Source organism: Solanum pennellii, chromosome 4 (genome assembly GCF_001406875.1).
Source record: "Solanum pennellii chromosome 4, SPENNV200".
NCBI classification, from domain to species: domain Eukaryota; kingdom Viridiplantae; phylum Streptophyta; class Magnoliopsida; order Solanales; family Solanaceae; genus Solanum; species Solanum pennellii.
This window is the reverse complement of record NC_028640.1, coordinates 995,936-1,021,225: the sequence shown is the minus strand read 5'-3', so window position 1 is coordinate 1,021,225 and position 25,290 is coordinate 995,936. Positions and strand designations below refer to the sequence as shown.

General features: G+C 29.0%; 3 protein-coding genes across 3 annotated transcripts; 2 read left to right on the top strand and 1 right to left on the bottom strand.

Moving 5' to 3' along the window:
• The first annotated feature begins 4,936 nt into the window (after positions 1-4,936).
• Positions 4,937-7,816, top strand: LOC107015894. The gene is made up of 4 exons (XM_015216324.2): positions 4,937-5,123; positions 5,919-6,098; positions 6,332-6,395; positions 7,197-7,816. Exons 2-4 carry the CDS (start codon positions 5,950-5,952, stop codon positions 7,509-7,511), a joined length of 528 nt encoding a protein of 175 aa, XP_015071810.1. The 5' UTR covers positions 4,937-5,123; positions 5,919-5,949; the 3' UTR covers positions 7,512-7,816.
• A 4,575-nt stretch (positions 7,817-12,391) lies between these two features.
• On the top strand, positions 12,392-14,601 carry LOC107018318 (zinc finger protein CONSTANS-LIKE 16-like). The gene is made up of 2 exons (XM_015218776.2): positions 12,392-13,606; positions 14,073-14,601. Exons 1-2 carry the CDS (start codon positions 12,566-12,568, stop codon positions 14,319-14,321), a joined length of 1,290 nt encoding a protein of 429 aa, XP_015074262.1. The 5' UTR covers positions 12,392-12,565; the 3' UTR covers positions 14,322-14,601.
• Positions 14,602-19,072: 4,471 nt separating this feature from the next.
• On the bottom strand, positions 19,073-21,128 carry LOC107016168 (acyl-acyl carrier protein thioesterase ATL3, chloroplastic-like). The gene is made up of 5 exons (XM_015216655.2): positions 20,854-21,128; positions 20,597-20,703; positions 20,402-20,511; positions 19,618-19,713; positions 19,073-19,525 (listed from the first exon to the last, which is right to left on the bottom strand). The coding sequence occupies exons 1-5, from the start codon at positions 21,030-21,032 to the stop codon at positions 19,403-19,405; spliced, it is 615 nt and encodes a 204-aa protein (XP_015072141.1). The 5' UTR covers positions 21,033-21,128; the 3' UTR covers positions 19,073-19,402.
• Between the last annotated feature and the right edge of the window lie 4,162 nt (positions 21,129-25,290).

Below are 25,290 nucleotides of genomic sequence, written 5' to 3'. Positions count from 1 at the left end.
TACTTTAATGAGTTTGTAAATTGACAATTAGTTCTTCCTTTCATTTTTTTTAAATGTTGAACTTTTCGTGCCTTTTAAAAAATAATAATTGTTATAAGTGTTTTATTATAATATTCATATTCATTGACATTTATTATTAAATTTTGAAAAGTAATTTGGATAATAAATAATTAATATTAAATATAAAATATTTTTAAAAAATAATTCAAAAGTAATAAGTAAAAAAAATCAAATAAAAAAGAATTATTTTTGAAAATAACAGATAACAAAAAAATTATTTTAATTACATGGACAATACATATAAGAATAAAAGATTTTTTATGGGTTGATAGATAGAGACTAGAAAGTATTAAAAGAAAAGACGTAATGAGGTGAGATTTCATTTTTTTAAAAATAGAAGGGCGTAATTCTACTAATACTTTTATCGTTTTTTTTCTATGTCATAGTTTTAAATTTTTTTAATCAAGTAAATTTATTATTCTATTCTTATTTAATATAATTTTTAAAATTAATTTTTTAATTAGATGATAATTAAAATTCATCTCTTATTTTTAATTTATTGAGGATTTTTTTAAAAAATTAGATTTTATAGAGTAATAATCAATGTTAAAGTAATTATAATAAATATAAATTACTTATTAATTTTTATAAATCGATTAAATAATTATTTCAAATCTGAATATCTATTGAAAGTATAATAGCTATTATGATTTATGTATTAATTTTATAAAATAACAAATATTATCGATGAATTTTTTATATACTAAAGAGCAGTAGCGTGCAGCGTCCAACATGCTGAAGCGTCTGCTTTACTACTTGCGGCTCTTTAATAGCTTTCTCTGTGCCCCTACACGTGATTTTTTTTTTTTTGCCTTTTTCTTTTTTTTTATGAAATTTTACTTCATAATACTTTATAATTTTTTATTTTAATACTATCATATATCCTGGAGAGAACGTGTGAGTAGCTTATGAAATAAATAAAATAAGAAGAAAGTGAAATTGAAATAGTTTGAACATACGTAGAAGAGGTACGAGAGGCTAGTTGTATAGTGGTATGTTGAAGGGGTAGGAGTAGGACAATAAAGCATTGAGCATAGTCTCAAAGGTGATTAAGCAGAAAATAATGTAGTTTTATATTATCGAAAATATGATTTTAAATAGAATAATATTAGTAGGAGTAGAGTGTGGTCTTATACGCCTTATGTAGGTTTAGTGTTTGTCGTATAGGACTGATAGTACCGTGTAGTTCTTGTCGTATGTTGTTTAATGTATTTGGATTATCACGCTATTTTTTTGATGCAACTATTTTGTTCTTATAGATTTTATGTTGCTTTTCTTATTAACAGTTCATTACTATGTTTTCTTTCATTATTTTCTTTTTCTTTTTCATAAGTTTGATGCATTTGTGGAACTTTATTAATATGTTATTGTTGCTGAGATTAATTTAAAATTTAAAATGTACTACTTAACATTTAATAGAGTCGTCATTAAAGAATTTGGTATGGTAAATTAATTTTCATTTATTAATTAGAGGTCTTAAATATAAGCCTCGGTATAGAAAAGTTTTATGGGGAAACAATTTCCTCCTCTCTCCTCCGAATAAGATTTTACACATTGTAAATTTAAATAAGTCAAAATTTATACTAATATTGAATTCGAAATATTTCTTTCTTAAATATAGTGATATTTATTATTAAAAACTAAAGGGGGAAAGGGGGTTTAAAGATAGTAATTTCTTTTTTAGATAATGTAATAATTCAAATGTATTGTTAAATAATATTCGTCAAGTTTAGAAGAATAAAAATCTATTTTCTTCTAATAAAAATGAAAAAAAAAAGTACATTCAATCTTTTGATTGTTCTTGGGAAAGAAAAAATATCATTTGATTGATTTCCTAGTTAATATTATTATCCTTTATACATAAAGGAGTGTAAATATTCATTGGGACTCAAAATTTTCATATTCAAAACAGTTGTGTTGAATAATATTTTAAATCACATTTCCAGATTTAAGAAATTATGAAGGTAATTAATTGTTTGGAATTATTTTTCTCAAAGAAAAAGCTAATTGACAAAGTAAAAATCAATAGAGTTATACGTATATTAATTATGAGAAATATATATTATTATATGTAGATATTATTATTAGATATAAGGGAGCTAGTTCTTTCTTATAATAGTTATTTCATTTTCTATTATGAATAAATATAATATGTAAATTTTCTAATGATTTATACATTTATTAATCTTGTGGCTTTAATTAACAAATAAAATATTATACATTTAGTAACTTTTTAATTAATTATTTAATATTATATATCATATAAAAATTTAATATTTACATAGCTCACCTTCTAAATCGATTATCAAATTATTCCTTAGAATATTACTATTTGATAAACAAATAAACGAAGTATAAGTGAAATACGAGAATATTTTGTAACAATTTTTCCAATAAAGCTTTGTGGCTCAAAATATTTTAGGTAAACGACGTCGTATATCCAATCTCCTAATTTCATTTCCAACTTCCAACAGTTAACTAATCCGTATGGAAGGTTGGTATTCATAATTATGTGGCGACACGTGTCAAAGTTCATTTAGATAGTCAAACATCAATTAATTTTAATGTATGGTATTGTGTGTGTTATGTTGTATCTTATGATTTATTAAATATAATATTTGGAAAAATTATATTGTTTTTGTTATTATATAATGTTATGTGTTCATGATTTAAATAAGAAATCTATAAGAAAAGTAGAATACGCGATAGTATTATTAAGAAATTGTAGATAAAAGATGAAATATAATAATTACATAATAAATAAAGACAGAATGAGAAGAAAATATTAAAGTAACGAAACGATCATCCTAAATTAGTCGTTACATAAAATGAGTGTTTTCGATATTGCCTAACGGTTGAATTTAAACGATACAATACAATAGAATTTAAGTATACATTACTTAAAAACTAACAATACAAATACAACGGGTAACAACTATTCAAACAATGTGTAAACTGGAGAAGTGTTGAAAACACATCGAAGTTCGTCGTGAATTATTAGTTTTACCCTTAAATTATTGACAACTTCAAAAATACTCTTTTATTTGATTAACTGAATTTAATATACATTCAATCTTGCAACATGAGTGAAGTCTAAGGGTATTTTCAACTCTTCTCTTAGCTTTTTATTAAGAGCATAATGCTCCTAATATAGTTTCAATACCATTAGCTATATAATGTAGCAGATTGAGAGAATATATAAATTTAATTGAATAAATAGAGTGATATTTTTAAGACTGTCAATAGTTCAAAAATCGAAATAAAATGTGGATGGTTAAACCAATGTTATTAAGGTAAGAAGCATGTGGGAGCTTATTGGATAATAAGGCCATAAAATGGTTTATAATTTTGAGTGATATGATCCTATGATATATAAATTTTACCCAAAAATGACCATTAGGTGAGTCCAATATGTACTTTACAAACAACACAAACAATTTTTGTGTGATATTTATTTTTTTTGTTTTTATAAAAATCTTAATGATTCTATTTTTATCTTTCAAATAAACTTCGAATTTAGATTTTTTATTTTAATTTTAAATATTTATTTTGTTCTAATTATGTGATATATTTATTAGGATCAATTTAGAAGTATATATATTTTTAAAAAATATTTAATAATACTATCAATATTTTCACGATGGATCCACTTATTTAGCAAAATTCCTCAAGGTTTTACATTTTAAAGGTAGTTTCAAAAAAAATATATTTTTTCCCTATTCTGTAAATTCGATATCCAATTTAAACTATACATAAATTGAAAAAATTGAGACCAAAAAAAATACTTCCTTCGTTTAAAAAAAAATAGATCTTATTTATTTTTTAGTTTGTTTAAAAAAGAATGACATATTTCTTTTTTTAGTAACATTTTAATTTTAACTTTCTATGTGACATATTTAATACCACAAGATTAAAGAGATTTTGGAACATTTGATATAATTTTAAATTAAAAATCGCAAAAATAAAAATTCTTTTTTCTTTTTTTAAACTTCAATTCAAATTAAACTAGGCTAATCTTTTTAAAACGAAGGAAGTAGTATTTATTATGGACACAAAAATCAAAGAACATATTTAAATTCATAAACTAATTCTTTTTCTTAAATTAAAAAGAAAATGGTTCGAAGTGGGTGGGAATATCGAGGAGATATCTCGCTGCAGGCACCGCCAGCATGATACATTAAAAAAAAGTAACGTATTATCTTACTTTTTTTTAATGATTATTATTTTCTTAAAATTATTTTTTTGAGTTAAATATTAATTTAAACTTAAATCCCTTTGCTTTTTTTTTCTTAAAAAAATGTAAAAGGAAAATCATCATATGTTCTATTCTCTCGAAATAATAATTAAGGTAACACCAAATGTTTAATTTAGCATTTTTATTTAAATTTGACAATCTTAAAATAATTTACAATCGCTTTACTTCGTATACTAGTCTTTCAAGTGAATATCTTGGGGTTATAATTATAAAATAAATTTCTATATATACTAATACTTTATTTAATTGAAATTTTTTATATAAATTTTTTATTGTTAAGAGTTAATCATATTTTTTTTTAAATTACCAGAAATTTTTAAATTTAGTGAAATTCGAATATATTTCGACAGATTACGTTATTTTGAAATAGACTTTTTAATATTTTAATATATCACTTAATATTCTGACATATTATATACGTTTCAATACATGTATAAAGTGATACATCGGACTAATACATGTTCAAGAATAGGCGAGAGTAGAAATTCTATAATTTTTTTTTCAAATGGTAACAAATTTTAGAGAATATATTAAAGTAAAAAGTTTTCTATTTAATTTGATATAATTTTTTTCAATTTCCTTAAAACTATATAAGTATAAAATTATAATATATAGTACTTTGATTTGATATTTTTTTCTCTCTCTTGCAATGTATAAAAGTCATAGAACCCATCTTTGTTATCCTTCTTTACTCCTGTCTTAAACTGACCGTTTCTTCTCTTTATTATTTTCCCCCTTTATTTTTCTCTCTTCTTTATTTGAATCCTTCTCTTCAAATTAATCATACTTTTTCCCACACTTCTCTCAGGTAAATTCCTATTATGATTTTGCAAATTTATTCTGTTTTTTTTTGTGTTGAATCTCAAATTAGTTTAGAAAAATTGATTTATGGAGGTATAGCAAAGTAGTATATACTGTTACGACTGTGATATGCTTCGTTTTTCATCGTTTTTTTGAAGGTCGAGTTTTTGCTATGTTAAATTATGTGTAGATCTGTGAAAAAATCGAAGAAATCATCTGATTTTCTCGATTTTTCAGTAAGTTCTGTTGAGCTATGAATCTGATAAGCGAAATTTTATGACATTTTTATATGATTTGAAGCTGTTTTTGTTTTTTTTTTCAGATCCACGTTTCTCTAATTTTTTTTCGTTTTTTTTCTTCCGGTGATTTCTATGTTTTCTCAACAGAGAGATAAAAATCAGCCTTACGATTTTTTTTTCTAGTTTTGAGTTATATTATGCTGCGTTAAATTTATATGAAGCTGGAAATCAACGATCTCTTTAATTTCTCCTAATTTAAAGTATTATCTTGTGTTTAATTTTTGTTTTAGATCTACGGTTTTTTAATTTTCCGGCAACGGAAAGATCAAATTCTGCGCCGGCTAATCTCGGCTTTATGTTTTTTTTTTTTGAATTTTTAATTTTTTTTAGCTTTGACTAGATCTATAAAATTCAACATAATAATTCAAGGAAATTAGTTTTTTTAATTCTTACGTCACTGTTGCATATCTTTAGATCTGTCAAGTCTATCTAGAATTATTTTTTCTTTTACTAATTAATTCTAATTTTTAATAAAAATAATTATTTATTTATCTTTGGTGCAGGTATATTATTAAAACTGTAAAAAATTGAAAAATGAATCACTGTTCTATTCAACAAAGCAACTTTGCTGCTTGTGATGAGATGAGGCGTTCTTATTCATCCATTTCCGATAAGAAAGACGCCGTTGTTTGCCCAAAACCCCGTCGTATTAGCCCTACAAGACCTCTCAGATGGCATGTCAGGTAAACTTCTCTTTTTTATTGTTTAATCGCGATGTTTAGGTCAGCTTATGCGTGATTAATCCCACAACATATATGTCAATTTTCACCAGCGGCAAATATCAGATAATTTTGTTCACTATGTTTTAGGAAAAATGAAAAATCGTATTTTTATCTGATTTTTAATTTAATTTCATTAACCACTAAGTCACGCTGTGCGCTCACCATACTGACCAACTTTTCACCTACTTTTTCAGCCATCAGCAAGACCTTTGTGATTCAAGAGCTGGATCTGATTTATTGGATATCATCCTCACAAAGGTTAGTTTATGACTTTTGGTCAGTAACTTTATTTTTTATGGAATTCATTTTATTGTTTGTATATATGCTAAAAATAAATTCAATAAAATTAGAAAGAGTGCATTTGTGGACCTATTGAAAAGGGCTTATGTGCCCAAGTGTGTGGGCACCATGTTCTTGTCGGTGCTGGCCGTAGAACGTGAATTTCATGTTTTGCTTTCATCGAGTGGCTTACAAGCAATTAACATATCATTATTGATTAATTTTCTTTTTTGGGGTCCGTCTTGTCTATTCGTGTAGATGTTTAAAGTATTGTTCTTTCATCCCAATTTATGTGATGGTATTTAATTGAATACAGAGTTCAAAAAATAAAGATTTTTCAAGCCGAAAAGAGGGAGTGGGCCTTAGATATGTGTGTTTCATAACATTAGGAATGAAGTATCCTACTTTCACGCAATTCATAGGGTTCAATAATCAATCCGTATTTCATGATCTAGTATTGGTCGTTATATATCGCATTAACAATAGAAATATGGTCGAAAAAAGATACTCTTATTGATAGGACTTCATTTTGAGTTCCATTGGCACAGAAATGATTCATCAGAAGAATCCGTGGGTCTTCTAATATCAATAGGGTTGATTATTTCGCTCTTGTATCTTCCCAAAGGAGAAAGATCTTTGATAGTTCGTATCTTAAATCCGAAAAAGAGTACTTGGGTTTTCCCAATAACTAAAAAGATGGTATTTTGTCAATGTATGCATAGTCTGCTAAAAGGTTCTCTAGATTCATTTGCTAATATATGGTTTTGAAAATGTATACAGGGTGATGGTAGTAGTATGGATCAATCAGCAGCTCAAGTAGCCTCGTCGCCCCCATTTTTTTGTGGTTCACCGCCGAGCAGAGTTTCTAACCCATTGATTCAAGATGCCCGATTCGGGGATGAGAAGGTCACTCCAATATCCCCACGGGCAATACCAGTTCCCTCTGGATTGGCTTCGTCCCCCTCAACATCATCCGCCAGGAAAGGCGGATGTGTGAGCAGGTCGAATTTTGGCCATAATCCAGCAGTGAGAGTTGAAGGTTTCGATTGCCTTGACAGGGATCGTCGTAATTGCAGCATCCCTACCTTGGCTTAAGAGAAAACAGTACATAGAGGAAGATTTTCGTCAGACTGAGAAACAAAGGAAAAAGATCCTTTTGCCTAGTGTAAATATAAGTTCAAAAGGATCTCTATGTAAGTAAAAATTGTAATATAGTGTCTTTTTGTCTCTGTAAGTAAATGAGAGTCGTTATTAACAAAGTTATTAGAGTCCAATTAAAAGTAATTTAATAGTTTCTTGTTCGAAGAAATTTTGTAAAAAATGAGAAGGAAAAATTAGTTGTTGAGTGGAATCATTGTAAAATGTGTATGATATGTATATAAAAATTCCGTTTACGGCTTTGGTTGTTGTGTTGCATATTTATTACGTATTTTGTATCGATCACATTATGTTGGTAGCAATTTAGTGCTTGTGTGGTGTGAAGATGCTTTGCTTGTTTGTCACGCCACCCAAGTGGACAGCTCCTCTTTTTACCTTGTTCGATACTTGCATTGAAGGTTGACTATTTTTCGGTCTGTGTCTCGTTTAAATTTTTAAAAAAATTATGTTTGCCCCCTTTGAACAAACCTATTTCATTAAATAGGTTGTCACAAGTCCACAAAAAATTTCGATCAAAGAATTGTTGGGTGTTGACTCAAATTTCATGGAGTATATATGTAAAAGATATATTGACTCAAAATTCATGGAGTATATATGTAAAAACTTCAATTTCATAATACAAACATTTAATATTATAATCACTATACTTGAAGTTACAACGGAAGATGAAACTAGCAGAAGACTATTGTATAAGATAATCAGAAGAGAGATGAAAAGTATAGATTCAAAGAAAGGAGATGAGAGGACTAAGACATTTTTCTCAACCATTGCATAATTTCTAAAATTATATATCACTACTCTTTTTGTTGGAAGTTGAAATCGTTTATGTCCACTACTCAATCTGTATTTCAAATTAACTTGACCCTGTTATTCGTTCTCGGCGTAATAGCTCTTGCCAGTCCAATAATAACTTGTAAAAAAAGATTTTACCGATTTTCATGTTCTATCGTCCATGATATTTTGGTGATTCAATATTTCAGACTTTTTTAGTCGAAATTTTTTTCATGGACATTTAGTAGGACCTCCGCAATGGAGCCAGTTGGTCCTGACAGACAAATCAACGTGTTTTCAAGTTCAATCGAGCCTCAAAGCAGGTAAAACCAGATTTTACTGATTTTCATGTGTTATAGTCCATGTATTTTTGGTGATTAAAAATTCTAGATTTTTTTTTGCCGAAATTATTGTGGACGTCCAGTTAGACCTTAGCACTAAACCAATTGATCCTGAGGAACAAACCGGCGCGTTTTCAACTTCAACCGAGCCTCAAAATAGATAAAATAAGATTTTAGCTATTTTTATTTGCTATAGTCCATGAATTTTTGGTGATTTCAAATTCTAGATATTTTTGGCCAAAATATTTCATAGAAGTCCGTTAATCCTTAGCAGTGAAGCCAGTTGGTACCGAGGTATAGACCGATCGATTTCAAGTTTAAAAGAGCTCTAAAGCATATAAAACTAGATTTTACCCTCAATTTTTGTGTGCTATAATCAATAAATTTTTTGTGATACAGAATTTCGAATATTTTTAGGCCAAAATGTTTCATGGACATCCGTTAAGACTTTTAGGAGTGGAGCCAATTGGTTCCGAGGGGCAAACTGGCGCATTTTCAAGTTCAAACGAGCTCCAAAGCAGGTATAATCAATTTTTTTTTGTTTTTATGTGCTATAGTCCATGAAATTTTGATGATCCGAAATCCCAAATTTTGTTTGGCCAAAAGTTATCATGGAAATTCTTTAAGACCTTAGCAATGAAGTCAGTTGATCAAGAGGGTTAAACCGGCGCGTTTTCAAATTTAAACGAGCTCCAAATCAGGTAAAACTAAATTTCACCAATTCTGGTATGCTATGATCCATTGTTTTTGGTGATCCAGATTTTGAATATTTTTTGCCAAAATTTTTCATGGATGTTAGTTAAGAACTTAACAATAAACCTAATAGGTCCTGAGGGTAAAATCGGCGTATTTTCAAGATCAAACGAGCCTAAAATAGATAAAATTAGATTTTCTCAATTTTTATATGCATAGTCCATGAATTTTTGGTCATCCAGAATTCTAATTTTTTTTTTCGCCGAACTTTTTCATGAACATCCGTTAAGACCTCAACAATGAAGCAATTGGTCCCAAGGGCAAACTGACGCGTTTCAAATTCAAACGAGCCCAAATCATAGAAAACCTAATTATATCAATTTTTGTGTGTTATAGTACATGGAGTTTTAACCTTTTGCACCAGATTCATGGGTTAAAATACAAAAAAAAAATCATAAAAAAGTTGAGTAATTACTAAAAGTTAACACGTAAATGTTAAAATGTGCCTTAATAATATGAATTAAAGTGTCAAAATAAAAATTAGAATCAAATTTATGCATTTGTTTTTGGTCAATTTCTTTGTTTATCAACCTCAACCTTTATGCAATTATCACTCGAGAACCTATAATAGAAAGATAATTTATTACAGGATTTGATTTTAGTTATTGTGATACTTAATTATGCAAGTTTTACTTTTAATTAATTAAAATGTCCATTTTGAATTTTCTTACTTATAAATTATTAACAATTTTACTATGATTATTAACTATTCCTCCACTTAATTATCTATTTGTAGGTTAAGTTTGGAGTTAATATCTCAAAAGATCACTCAACTTTGACAATTTATCTAGAAAAGTCATTAAATTTTATTTTATATCAATAAAATTACTAAACTTACACATTTCTATCAATAAAATCACTCAATAAAATTTACTATTAATAAAATATTCACATATTATTATTTATATCATGTAAATATTGAACTAAAAATAAAATTCGATGACTTTACTAGATAAATTCTTAAAATTATTTTACTCTATCTTTGGCGCTAATATAACTTTAATAACAATCTAAATATAACATATTTTCTGTCTATATAAGGACCAAAAACATACCTTCTAACTAATTAAAGGTTAAATATACTGAACAATATATATCATAATACCAACATAAGAAACCAATAATTGAAGTAGCTACTAGTAAAAGTTCTATTATCTCTTTTACACAAGCATACACTTTATCAAAGATGCAAGAAAAAATTGTGGCGAAGTGGTTATTACTCCTTCATACTCAATCAGAGATTTAAGGTTCGTTTCCTATTATGTACAAAGTTATCTTTGTTCGAAAGTACTTCAGCTCTGAATATAAAATTTTCTTTTGCAAACTCAAATTTAATTCTAAATCTCAACACAAATATCGAACACCAGATAGAAAAACAAAAGAAAAAAGTTGCCAACTTGTGAAAATAAGAAGGGAAATGTACATATATGAAAAAGAGAGGGGAGACACATACAAATGAGTCATTTTCAAGTCCATGACCTTAACTTATATACGTATTTTTAGATAAATCTTCAAATATCTTGAGGAGGATTTTCTTTTGCAAGTAGTTAGATTTACCAGTATGGGAGCAATGCTTCCATACTACACTCATATTATGGGGCAGGTATGGATCTAATGTACGATTTAAGATTTACGTGAATTCAATAACTTTTAATTATATCATGTATATATAGTAAGAATTTTACTAAATATCTATTAATGTAAATTCAAACCTAATTATTATTAATATATTTGAAATTATTATAGAAATTCATGAACTTCATATTCTGAATCCATCTCTGTAAAGGGAGAGCGACTCAGGATCGATGGAGGAAGGCATCCCATCATTTCACCAAGACTCCAAATGGATAACTTACAGAAATCTCACTAGTTTGGGTGCTCTAATTAGTTAGATACAAGATAGTTTGCTATATACGTCTAGATACATGTATCTCGAGATACATAAGGTCAAAATTAAGTGTAATAATTTTTAATAGCTACACTGTATCCAAATGAATTCGCATGTATCTAAGATACGTAAACAAATCTTGATCGATCGCCTACCTCCCATCTTGCTGACCATTATTTCTCCTATATATTTGGTTTCCTAGTGTGATTGTGTATCAGGAATATATAGACAAACCTCGCTCACCTCCTTTCTATTCTCGTTCACCTCTCTTCCTATTTCAATGTTTCTAATAGCAAAAAACATATATCTACGCGTACATTTACAAAAATATTGCCAAAAGTCACATCAAAATATAAGGCATATAATCTTGATTTTCTCTTTTCCCATTTGGAATCAAACAAGTGGAAGAATTGGCCAGCACCGCAACAAAAGAGTTTTATGAACTTTTAGACAGGCATATAAATTGAAAGGAAGCAATCTTACAAAGAAATGTCCACTTCAAATTTAGTGAGAATAGACATTGACACTTTTTTCTTTTCATTTTTATAAAGATATGATCAATTTAAGACTAATTTTATCAGTGGGTCTCACTTGAAATCCATTTGATAAGAATTGTAGCCAATCAGAAAATAGAAACCAGGATGAACTTTTAAAAACTAGCCAATTAGAAAATAGATAAGGCCACTATATGCCCTGGTCCCAAATGTGGAGTCCCATTCCATGAGAAATTGAAAAAAAATAGAGTTTATTAACTAATTATGAACTTTGATGTTGTAAATTTCTATTATATTATTGATTTACTTAAAATATTTATATAATTATAGAATTGTTGAGTATGATATGTAAAAATTAATTAACATGGGAAGCAATTGATTAAATTACACTGATAATATAAAATTTTTTAATTGATATTAATGCAAATAACGTTATCGATTTAACTTATATACAAACAGATTTATTTATAATTATTTTATAAAATTGTGCTAGCATTTTTTTTATAATAGAATAAATTTAAACTCATATATGTAGACAATGCATTAATTTTGTGGGTCACTCTCCTCCTATATTTCATTCAAATAATTGCACTTTTCCCTATCCCTTTTGAATTCTCTTCAATTGCCTTTCTATACATATAAAGAACAAACTCATACATATTTCACTACTTTCCTCCCTTCAACTATTGTTCAATTCCTATATTTTCAAAGATCCAAATATTTTGAAAAATATATGCATCAATTATGAGTTCAGAGAAAAAATTAGCTAACGCGATGGGCGCGAAAACGGCTAGGGCTTGTGACAATTGCATAAGGAAAAGGGCAAGATGGTATTGTGCAGCCGATGATGCTTTCTTGTGTCAATCTTGTGATTCTTCCGTCCATTCGGCCAATCCTTTGGCTCGTAGACATGAAAGGGTTCGTCTTAAAACATCATCTTTCAAATCGTCAGATGACTTTCCTAATTTGGAAAATACAGTCTCAAGGTTAGGGTCAGAGTCAGGATCAGGATCAGACTCAATTCCATCATGGCACTGTGGATTTACTAGAAAAGCACGAACACCTAGGTATGGTAATAAACATGCAAAAAGAGTTAAATCCACGGAGGAGGAAGAGGAGGAGGAGGAAATGAAAAACCCTATTCAACTCGTTGTCCCAGAGATATTAAGTGATGAAAATTCACACGATGAAAATGAAGAAGAGCAACTCTTGTATCGCGTACCTATTTTTGATCCCTTTATGGCGGATGGCTCTAATTATGGTAACGAATATTCTTCTAATAAAGTTGATTTTAATCAAGATATGAATACGTTTCAAGGTCTGCTAGCTCCATCAGAGATGGAGCTAGCAGAATTTGCCGCGGATGTGGAAAGTTTATTAGGGAAAGGACTTGATGATGAAGAGTCATTTAATTACATGGAAGGTTTAGGTTTTTTGGAAAAACATGATGAGAAATTAGTGAAGGTTGAAGATGAAGGAGAAATGGGATTTGTGAATATGATTAGTACTAATAATCAAGTTGATTATTCAGAATTTGATATGGTTGGTGAGACATTTGAGCTCAAGTTTGATTATGATTCACAAGTTATTAATAACTTAGATGAAGATAACAAAAAGGTTGAATTTATGGAGATAAATTATGATAGTGGGAAAAATAATAATAATAAGATTATGTTAAATCTTGATTATGAAAGTGTTTTAAAATCTTGGGCTGACAAAAGATCTCCGTGGACAACGGGCGTGCAGCCCCAAGTAGATTTCAATGACTGTTGGCCAGTGTGCATGGTAAGTTTACTTTAGCATATATTATCAACATTTTAGAATTTTTAGATATACTGATAGTATTAAAGTATTTTATACATGTTAGATTATTTAGTAATTACATTTAATTAGTTCAATTAGTAACATGTAAAATAAGAGAATATACCTTTTTGTATAAGGTATTTGAAATTGGAAGTATAATATCTAGATATTAGAAAAAGGTTTCATTGTTGGGAGTATTTGGGCAATCATGTGAAAAGAATAGTTTTTAGCACAATAAGACATTTCTATATAATATAAATAAATAAATAACAACATTTCATTATAATATTCGAAAAAAATTTGGAGCCAACTTTTGATGTGTTATGTTTTATTTTCTATTACAACATTTCGGTATAGCAACTTGTAAATATAGAAATAAACTATGATGATATAAAAATGTTTGACACTAGATGAGCCAATTGTTAATGAATTGACCTAAAATTTGCAGGGAAATTGTGGAAAAATTCACTCATATGGAGACATAACAATAATGAATGGACATGGAGGAGGAGGAGTGGATGAAGGAAGAGAAGCAAGAGTATTAAGGTACAAGGAAAAGCGACGAACAAGGTTGTTTTCCAAGAAAATAAGATACGAGGTTAGAAAATTGAACGCTGAAAAAAGGCCTCGAATGAAAGGAAGATTCGTCAAGAGGACCAATTTTGCACCAACCCCATTTCCTTCACTTAATAAATAAGTGAAGTTTAAAGCAAAGGCAAGTTTAGAATCGTTTTTTTGTGAGTTCAACTGAACTCATTGCTTTCAGCTAGAACGATGTATTATATGTATGCAAACATTTTCTACATAGATGACATTCATTCTGGGTTTACTGACTCTAAATACTATATGTTTGCAAGAATCAGGTTTTTATGTGCTATTTTTTATATAGTACAAGTAAACTTGAAATTGCTTTCCTAGATGTATTATGTATATAGAGATTACAATATAATGTCATTTTTATGAATTTTTTTTTGTCATTTTGACCTAGGACTTTTGCCATCTATAGTCTCAAATTGTTGGATACTCAGGGAGGAGATATATATATATATATATATATATATATAGAACACAATATCTATCTCCCTAGTTTTTGTTCTATCTTCTAAGAAGATGTTTCCTTTTGGATTATCAAAGAATGATGAAGATATGTACTCTGTTTGTTCGTATTTATTTGTCCATTTGACTTGACACACTCTAACTAAATTGAGGATATAATAGTTAAACATATTATTTTTTCTTGATTTGTCAAAAATGATAAATAAAAAAGGATAAATAAAAAATCAAAATTGAACGAGTAAAAAGAGACAGAAAGAGTATAAGATTTCTTTTTGGAACCCCACGCAAAGATTCAAGGAGGTTCTTGAAAAACGAACCTTGTGGTTGGAAAAAGAAAAAAGTTAGTGTTATACATGCATTTACTTAGTTCATGTATGTTTTCATTCATGAACTAGGGAATAGGAAAAAAATTTGATTTAAATTGTGCTACATGTATTAGAATAGATGGATACATGTTAGAAGAATTTCTATAAATATATAGGTATTAGAAGCCAAGATGTAAATTACTTTGATGGAAAAATATAATCACCTTTTGTCTTCAAGAAAATTTGCAAGTCAAGTTGAGTGAAACAAAGAATTGGTTTGTATCTATGGAGTTCTATTAGTCTAGTTGTAAAATAGATATTGTAGGGTACTTATGTCTTTCTTTAGGTTTATTTTCAAAATTACAAAATATGCTATTGGTTAGCTAGATATTTTCTTTTCTAGACACAACAATTACATTTGATGGAGTTAAATAAAATATTCCTTCTATTCTCTTTCATCAACATCTATCAAGTTTCCATAAGATTTCAAAATAATTCATCTTATAATTACTACATGTGACACATTAGAGCATAAGGGTGTGAGTAATCCAACATCATTTGTGGAATGAATGACTAGACTATAGTTGTACATTCATGTCTTTCGTTATCAATCTATCGTTTTACATCACGAAATTAATTGATGTTCGCTATTATTACTAATAAAATGGATATATATTAACCTTTCGCTATTAGCAACCACTCTCCTAATTTTGACTAGATAAGCTTTCTTTATGTTAAGTAATACTCGTTGTTGAGGTATTAGGTCAAATTACTCACACCCCAAAAGCTAGCTCAAAGGGAGAAGGATTGTCCAAGCCTTATAAGGAGTCCACCCATTTCATTAACCACTGATGTGGGACTTTTGTCGTTCTTTAACACCCGACCTCACGCCCAGTGCTTAGAATCTGATGCGTGGATGATTTTGATTTTGGGGGCCCCAACATCGGGTGAGACGGACTCTGCTCCGATACCATATATATAAAATTAGGTCTTAGGTCTGTCTCACACCCTAAAAGTTAACTCAAAGAGAGGAGGATTGTCCAAGCCTTATGAGGAGTTACTCATCTCATTAACCACCGATGTGAGATTTTTGTCATTCTTTAACAGTCGACACCTCATGACATATTATTTGAAGTTAAGTTAGGCTTAATGTTCAGTTCTTTTATTATTATTTTACAAGGAATGATTTTACTTCTACTAGTTATAAAATTGTAGTACACTCATGGTCTATCAATTGTCATTCTTAATTTTTTATTTGGATGTAATTCAAATGCTAAAATTAGAGAAGAATCAAATGATTGAGAGTGGACCTTACTATTAAATTCACACCTTGGCACTTTCTCAATGGTTGACATGCTTCAATGGTCCCTAGCTACTAGTCACAAGTCTTTTTTAATCTTTTATATTGTTTGAACCCAGGATAATCCGAAACAGCTACAATTTTTGTTATAGTTCCTGTCCTTCAAGTAAAAACTCTGTGGTGAGCACTTTAGGCACATTGGGACCCTCAGATTATCTAATATCCTGCAAATCAAACAATAAATATAAATCACATTAGGGAAGTCCTATATGACAACTCGATCCAGAAGACATTGAGAAAGGAGTGATCTCGATCATCCGTGTGAATGACTATCTTTCTAACTAAGTGAATCGTCTCGAAAAACTCTTTTGTTTACTAGCATGAAATAGGGAAAATACTATATTAGATAGTAGTCTATCAAAATAACAGTCGAATAAATATATATTACTATGTATTATGATTAATAGTTATGATAATTTTCAATGAACGATCAAATGTTAACTTCACAAAAAATGAAGTCAGTCCATTTTTATTTGTATAAAGAATACCTTAAACAAATCCAAAAGTTAAACAATCTCTCTTAAATAGGATCAATGAAAAAAAAATTCCACCATTCTGACTTCGGGTAGTTCTCGATCTGATTGTCTATCAAAAATATTTTTTTTTTATTTTAAAGACAGGGACAAATTTTTTTGTATATTTTATTTTTTTTAGATTCTATTTATAAAATTATATCAAGTATATTATTATTGTTAATTTTGTGTTTGTGGTAGAAATAACAACAGGTAGCCACTTTTAATATTTCTATTAAGAAAATAGTCATAAAAGGAAAATATATTTAAAATTTAGCACTTTTACTGATTCCTCGTCCTTATGTGGTTGTTTTGTTGTGTATATGAATTTGTTAGAATTATACCTTTTAGTTTTCAGTAGTTATGATAAATAGGAAGATTGATTTGGATTTAGACGAATTAAAAATAAAATAAATTAAATTGTAATTATCTATATGAATTTAAACAAGAAATGATTTGGGTAAAATAATCGTAATTCACTTTGATTGTTATTTGGTACGAGGGACAAGACCTAATGGATAATAATTTGAGATAAAATGTAAAATTATTTATTCTAATGTTTAGCTAAAGGTATTAGATAATTCCAAGATTATTTATTCCACGTTAAAGAGAGTATTATGTATTGATTATGGTATTAGTTAATTCACCTTTATTTATTTATTTTAACAATAATTTTTCAACTCTTTTAATTCATCCATATTTTATACCTAGTAAGAAAGAAAATATTACTTTTCCATATTGTTTAAAAAAAGGAATTTTTATTGTTGTAAAAAATGTCGTGTGACACATTTTACACAGTTTGCTTACTTTATGTATTTATATTAAAAAAGAAGAAGTTGTGTTTGTATTTAACTATTTTATCATATCAAGGGAAAGATAGAAAAGAATTTTATTTTTACTTTTATTATCAATTATTCATTTTAAATTTATTTTTCATTTTTAATTGTTTACTTTAGCAAATCAAGAGAAAGATAATTTCTTATTCTATTATTACATTTAACAATAATTATTTATTCTAAACCATTCAATTTTTACTTGTAATAGGTAATTCCTTTTATTTTAAAATTATTGTTTTTCTTTTTATATTTTAAAAATGTCTAATTGAATACGATGTTGAATAAAGATATGGATCGTATGAAAAAGCATATAATATTGGATCGAGTATTTGGGCTAAATGGATTGACACCAACATTGATCCTAACAAGACTAGTGTCTTCTTTCAAGGAATTCCTACTGTCCATTTTTGGTAAGTATCTTTAAATTTGATGAATTACTATTTGTCATTCACATATTAGTTTGTTTTAACAAATTATATTTATTTAAAAGTAGTTGATGGTTAACTTATAGACGAATGTTTAATTGATCACACTTCGTCTATTTGGATTGTCTTTTTTAATAATATGCCAAATTTTTAAGGCATAAATATAAATATATTCTTTAATTATTAATCTTATTTCACATTTATGTCCTTCAACTTTGGATATGCACAAGCGCACACTTAATCTTGTATGATGTTGAATAAATAGATGACATGCACATTCTATATATGTGGCGTCCTACCTGACATTTTTGTGTGCTATGTGACATTCTATATGCAGCGACGGAGCCAGAACTGACTAAGAGTTGTCAAAATATAAAGANTATATATATATATATATACACATACACACACACATACATAAAAAGTATGTTTACTCTAGCTACATAGTGTGATTTTCCGACGAAGGGTCTCCGATCTGCCACTGCCTTATGTATCATGCTACACAGGATGTGTGTGTCTACTTGTTCAATTTAAATAAGTCTAAATATCTGCTTGTGCACATACAAAGTTGGAGGGCATAGATTATATATATGTGATATTTTTTCTTGGTTGGCTTTGACTAGTGGTGCAAATTGGGGTGAACCAAAGGAGGTAAGCTTCAAGGGGCAAACCAAGCCCCTAGAAGAATCAACTTATCATAAAGAAACATTTTGTCATATAAAATGTTTAAGGCACTCATTGCATTCAAAGGGTTTTTAATTGTTTATTTCGTTATGATATTTATTCAGGTTAAAAAGTTCATGTTAAAAATGTTGTTGAGTACTCATTTTATGAATATTGAACTAATATGATAAAATGTTTAGGTCGTATGTACATGTCAATGAACTAGAGAAGATCACATGGTGCAAACAATACAAACTTGATATAACACAAATAATCAAATAGTGAGCAATTGATAATCATATATAGTATCTTTATAAAATACTCACAAGTAAAGGTATTAAAAGGGCACATTTCAATTAATCGAAGACCAAACTTGAGGACCAAATTCAGAAACAATAACATATATATCCAACGTAACTCCACAGGTGGAGTACGGAGAGGATGTTCTGAACGTACGTAACCTTACCCCTACCTTGTAAAGGTAGATCTAGATCACAAGGACTAAATTCAGAATTTATTAAAAACCGAGGGACCAAAGTTATATTGACCAATACATTAGTTGTATAAATAGAACAAATTTTCACCTCAGAAGAACTCTTCTGCATTTTGTTCACAAACACATTAGTAATTAGATCCCTTCTGATGAATAAACTGATCAAATTTTGATCTGAACTCTGATGGAATTCGAACAGGACGGTAGCTTTTATCAAGCCACACTGATGTTCCTCTTGCTTCCAAGATAGGCTATGTAAATTCAAGAAAATACATTAAAATTTCACTAGTATTATAAAGTTATCGCTTTGTAATTGAATGATAGTTTGATGTACGTAACTGACCTCTTGATCTGGAAGCTTGAAAATGAAATGCTCGAAATACAAACGAGCAGCTGTAGAGCCGGATAATCTCACCTTCACGACGAATCTATCTCCACTCTAAACCAATGATCAAAGAAATGATAACATAGCTTAAATTTTAAGCAGTTGTGTTCACATTTGTAGTCATAAAAGACTAAACAGTTCTGTTTTCCCATATGACTAATAAAATCTCCTGTGTGTATCTCCAAAAATTTTAAATACTCCAAATTCGACTTGAAGTACATGCCAAGTAGTGTTAGGATCGAAAATAAGCAGGTGTAAACGCGGAAGCTAGCAAAGCAAACCTCGCAAGATCACGAGTAAGAAGACAACGAGAAATATATCAAAAGACACAAAGATTTAACGTGATTCGGTCTATCGACCTACGTCCACAAAGGAGATGAGCAATCCACTATAAGTATGAGAGTACAAAATACAGAGAGAAACAACCTCAACCAATTCATTCGGAATACATGGGAGGTTCACACAAGTGATAAGGTATCATGCTTGTGACCCACAAATTCTCCCTCTAACCAAAACTCTCAAAGCCTTTAAGACTTCATTGTGAATGCTGATTAAGTTAGAAGGAACACGTCTCTATTTATAGAGTCCTAAACCTTTTGCTACTAGAAAAAGGATTAGTCAATCCAAAACATTTTCCTAAAAGGAAAACCTATTTATAGTAAGAAATTTAGGACAAATAAAACCTAACAAGTAGTATACATAACAAATATATGAAGCATAAACAGGATGAAATTCGACATACCCTTAGAGGTGCTAGATACTTGAGTGAAATCTCTGTTGTTGCTAATGCATCACCATTTCGACATAATTCATCAACACTTACGCCAATTCTTTCTAGATATTCATGACGGCCTGTTTCATTTATTGAAAAAATAAGTCTTTTAAGTTCAAATATTGTAATTTGTGTACGATCGATTATCAAAACAGTAAACCTTACAATGTTGACAATAACTTGCATAAGTAGCATTGTTTACAACACCAAATTGATCCAATTCATAGTCCCTGACTTTGAGTTCAACTTCATGGAAATATAGCTCACCTATTCTGCAAAGTTCACAAATAAATAATCGACTATGTCAACGAGCAAATAATGACACCTTTCTATATTCAGTAACAATTTGACTTCAAAATTGTCATATTTTTGCGCGATCTGGATTGGGACAGAGGATGTAATAGATATATATATATACATACCCTCGTGTACCATTGAGATCAAATGCATTAGTGTCAAAACTCCGCGATTTACTGGCTGATAACTGTAAATTTGGAAGATGGAGTTGCCTGACCGGAAATGTAGATGGTGGACGACGATTCGGAAACAGTGAGATAAGGCAATTGTTGCCAATCAAAGGGGAAACTATGGATTGTGACATTTTTTTTTTGTGAAGAATTTGCAGAGGGAGATTCAAAATATTGGGAAGTTTGTTTCAAGTATATGTAGACATTAAAGTTTATGCTTCTATTATTGCGTTAGAAGCACTTAATAGCAAATTGTCAAAAAAAGAAAAAGAAAAAAGAGGTTAGTTTAAAAGTCTATAATAAACTTTAATGTTAAGTTAGATATTAGACCTAACTCACCCTAATTCAAACGGAGTAGGATTGTCAAGTCTTATAAGGATTTCACTCATCTCATTTACCGCCAATATGGAACAATTACGTAAATTCATATAAGTTAATTATAAATGAAAACGAAAAAAAAAATAGTGATTGCGATATTCATAAGTAAGACTAGGCACTAGACTGTGACCATCGAACCGGAATAAATCGGAACAGGACGGGTTGACTGGTACCAGGATGAAGCGTACCGGAATTATTGGGATGAATATTCGATTCCGTCCTGTTCCACTATATATCGAGATGGTACCGGAACGGACTGAAATAGAACGGGACGGGCCGACACATATTTAAAAAAAAAAATTAGTTATTTTGAATGGAACCATACGTTTGTTTAAAGAATAAATGATTATAATCGAAAATTGAAAATTTAATGTCAAGACTTGAAATTTGAAAAAGATTCCTCCTTTAAAATTCACAAAATGATTATTGAAATCTTTACAATTGCAAAATAATATGATTAAAATTTGAAACTTGAAATGTTGAGAATTGAGAGAAATTAATACTCCCTCCGTTCGGTGTTGTTTGTCATGGTTTCTATTTTTAGAGTCAAACTATAAAAATTTTGACTAACATTTTAAGATGATTTTTTTCATTATATTAATATGCAAAAAATTGTAACATGTAGTATTTTTCATGTAATTTTAAAATATCTAATTTTTTTGTTTAAAATATCGAATTAATGTGATCTAATTTATCTTTGAAAATTAATCAAATTAAATTTCGATAAGCATAACATGACAAATAATTCCGGACGGAGAGAGTACTTGTTAATTGTAAATATGATATGTAGTGAAAAATATAAAGAGAGGTAGTATTTATGATTTACATTTTAGAAATAAAAGGGGAGTAAGGGATTTGAGGAATTTTTCATTTACCATTTGAAATATTAACGTTTGAAACATTGTGATACTTTTCAATTTTGTTTTATTAGTTGACTATACCCTTATCATTAAATTGGAGTTACTTTTACCTTTGTCGTTACTAATTTAATCATGTTTACCCTTCAATTGAATGTAAAGTACCAAATTGACTTAAATTAACCCGATTTTAATTAAATTACCCGATGTTTTTATAATCCGAACATGGCCTACTTCAAGTAAATTAAATTCCTAAGAGGGCCGTTTGGCTACTGGTTAGAGTAATAGAGTTATGTAAATATTAGTTCAGTGTTTAGTTATGCAAATATCAATCATGCAAGGTTTAGTTATGCAGTGTTTAATTATGCAGAATTTAGTTATACGAGTATTTGTTATGCAAGATTTAGTTTGTTGGTTTTAATTATGCGAGTAATAGTTATGCAGATATTAAGTATGTAGGTATTATTTAGTTATGTAAAGATTACAATACATGAATTCTTAACTATTGAATATTAAACTTGTATGTGTGTGTATTTGATTAGCATATGTATCGTCAAAAAATACAATCAAATTTTTAATATTAAAAAAATACTTATATTTGCATAAATAAATAAAAATTGTAAGGAAAAAGATAAAAAAAAATATATAAAAAAATTGTAAGTATATAAAAAAAAATGAAAATGGTCTATATATAAAAAACCAAACAAATGTAGATAGGTAAACAATAATGTTTTCAATTAAAAAAAAATAGAAATAGAAAGGAATAAAGTTTCCAATTAAAAGTGAATAAAATAAATTAATAGGATAAATATATAATTTATCATTTTAACAAATGTATAATTAATACCCACATAACTTGTTTTACTTTCTACTCCGCATAATTTTATACATAGATTCCATCATAAGTTATGTTGGTATTAATTATGTAGGACTATAACAAAAGGAACCAAACACCGTATAAATTAACACATGAATAACTTTTATACAATATTTAAATCCTTACCAACCAAACATGATATAAGTTATTTGACTTTTATACCTAATACACAAAACTTCTACCAAACATTCTAAAGCTAATGCAATTTTTTATAATGAATAAGATGTTTCTTATACAGTAACCAAACGACCCCTTAAAGTATTCATCTGAAGGCAAGATTGTGATGTACAAGTTAAAAATAAAACATTATATAAGAAGAAACTTGTGAATAAGGCTGGGCGCCGGACCGGGTTGAACTGTTTCAATCCGATCATCTTCGAGACGGGATGGGATACCGCAAACCGGTACTCAAAATGAAACAGTATCATGATTTGATACCGATATTTCGGTATCAATTCATTTCGATTCCGTTCCAGTCCGTTTCCATTTTTTGTAATTTATTAAAAGGGCAGTGTGTTTTGTGACTTGTGCCTGCCACTTGCCAATGGCAGATTGGCAGTGGGCTGTGTTGTCCCTTTTGGCCTTTCAATGTGCCATGCTTCAAGCCAACAACCGTTTTTTTCCCTTTAATAACTTTTCAAATGTCTTCGACTTCGATTTATTAATTGACTATATCCTTATAGTTAAATTAAAGTTATTTTTCAAACGTAAGCAGCTTGAGAATGGACGAAAGCTACGTGACTACGATATTCAGAAGGAGTGGTGGCCGGTGATTAGATTTGCCTATTACTTCGTTGTTGTTGCTTTTTCGCTAACAGGCTTGTATAGATTAGCTTTTGACTTATGATTTATAGCCAAAAGCCGTAAGTTAGGAATAAGTACTTATAAACACTTTTTAATTTATGGTTTTTGACTTATTTTTTTTATTTTGGCCTTAAAATAAGTACTTATTAACTTTATGCAAACACTTCAAAACTTTTTAAAAGTTATTTTGACTTAAAATCACCTAAAATAAGTTAATTCAAAAAGACACTAATTTTTCCCCTAAATTCATCCTATACTCTGCTAATGGGTCACATAACTTGATTTTTTTTCCATAAAAAGTCATTCAACTTATTTAATTATTTTTTTTTTAAATTACTGACATGAAATTTTAATTATTTATCAAATATATATTCATTTAAACCATTTAATGACCCGCACCATTCAACCCGACTCGCTAAAATTTTTAATATTAAATATTTATTTTACCATTAATTTCATAAATCATTCTCCCCTGTCTCCCCTCGTTCTTTCCAATCTACGTTCTTCTTCTGCTTTTTTTATTTTATAAATTTCTCAATTTAATGGTTATTGAATACATACATGCACATTATCATAAATTTTAGACACTTATTGACACATGACCAACTGGATATAAAAATGACGATACAAACTCATTTCATGCAAGCCCAACCATATCCTATTCTCTTTAAAATTCCTTAGATCTTTGTTCACGTTCCCTATTATTCTCATACTAAATTTTGGTTATGATAGAACGTGATAGAATCGTTAATTCGTTTTGATGATAGACAAAAGCGCAAAGAACAAGTAGAAAATGTACGCAGCAAAAGAAGTCCGAGATCAACTAAAATAGAGTTATTTGTCAAAGTCAAAGTAATATATTAAAGGTACAAGTCAATACAAATAAGGAAAACCTTAAATATACTATTAAGGAAGAAAGTGGTGTATAATAAGGATTCTAATTTAAAAAGGAATCCTTGTTTAAACATAACTTTCTTACCTTATTAGTAGGGATTGTACAAGGCAAAAACTCTATAAGAAGCACACGAGGCAGAAAAGAACTACACGACTTCACGCAGAGAACAAGGGAGAATTATTCATCAAATTGAAGTCTTCAAAGTTGATAGGATTGCTACGTTCAAAACATTCTTGAGTGAGAAAGTTTTATCGGGTAAAACTATTTGTCTTGTCTTTGTTCTTAATTGTAATTCACAGTTTATTGTACAAAGGGTGGGTTTGGCTCTTTGTAGGGTTGAGTGTTAGTGAGGGTTGTAACAAAAGGTGGGTTTGGCCTTTTGGAGAGATCGATTGGAGTAAATCGAGGGAGTAGTAGAGATAAGACTTTTTGATTATTGAGTTGTAATCACAAAATCTTATATTTGAATTAATAAAACGAGGTTTTTCCTTCCTTGAGTGAGGAAGGTTTTTAATTCAATAAGTGTTTGTGTCTCTATTCTGTCTTTACTTAAAAGCAACTTACACGAACCTGGTTCGTGG

Bases quoted from the DNA above. Each gene is read 5' to 3' on its own strand.
- LOC107015894 (XM_015216324.2), top strand. From the start codon at position 5,950: ATGAATCACTGTTCTATTCAACAAAGCAACTTTGCTGCTTGTGATGAG. The intron at 6,099-6,331 runs GTAAACTTCTCT...CTACTTTTTCAG, and splicing joins CCTCTCAGATGGCATGTCAG to CCATCAGCAAGACCTTTGTG. The intron at 6,396-7,196 runs GTTAGTTTATGA...AAATGTATACAG, and splicing joins TGGATATCATCCTCACAAAG to GGTGATGGTAGTAGTATGGA.
- LOC107018318 (XM_015218776.2), top strand. From the start codon at position 12,566: ATGAGTTCAGAGAAAAAATTAGCTAACGCGATGGGCGCGAAAACGGCT. The intron at 13,607-14,072 runs GTAAGTTTACTT...TAAAATTTGCAG, and splicing joins ACTGTTGGCCAGTGTGCATG to GGAAATTGTGGAAAAATTCA.
- LOC107016168 (XM_015216655.2), bottom strand. From the start codon at position 21,032: ATGTCACAATCCATAGTTTCCCCTTTGATTGGCAACAATTGCCTTATC. The intron at 20,512-20,596 runs GTAAGGTTTACT...TAAATGAAACAG, and splicing joins TGCAAGTTATTGTCAACATT to GCCGTCATGAATATCTAGAA. The intron at 19,526-19,617 runs GTCAGTTACGTA...GAATTTACATAG, and splicing joins TCAAGCTTCCAGATCAAGAG to CCTATCTTGGAAGCAAGAGG.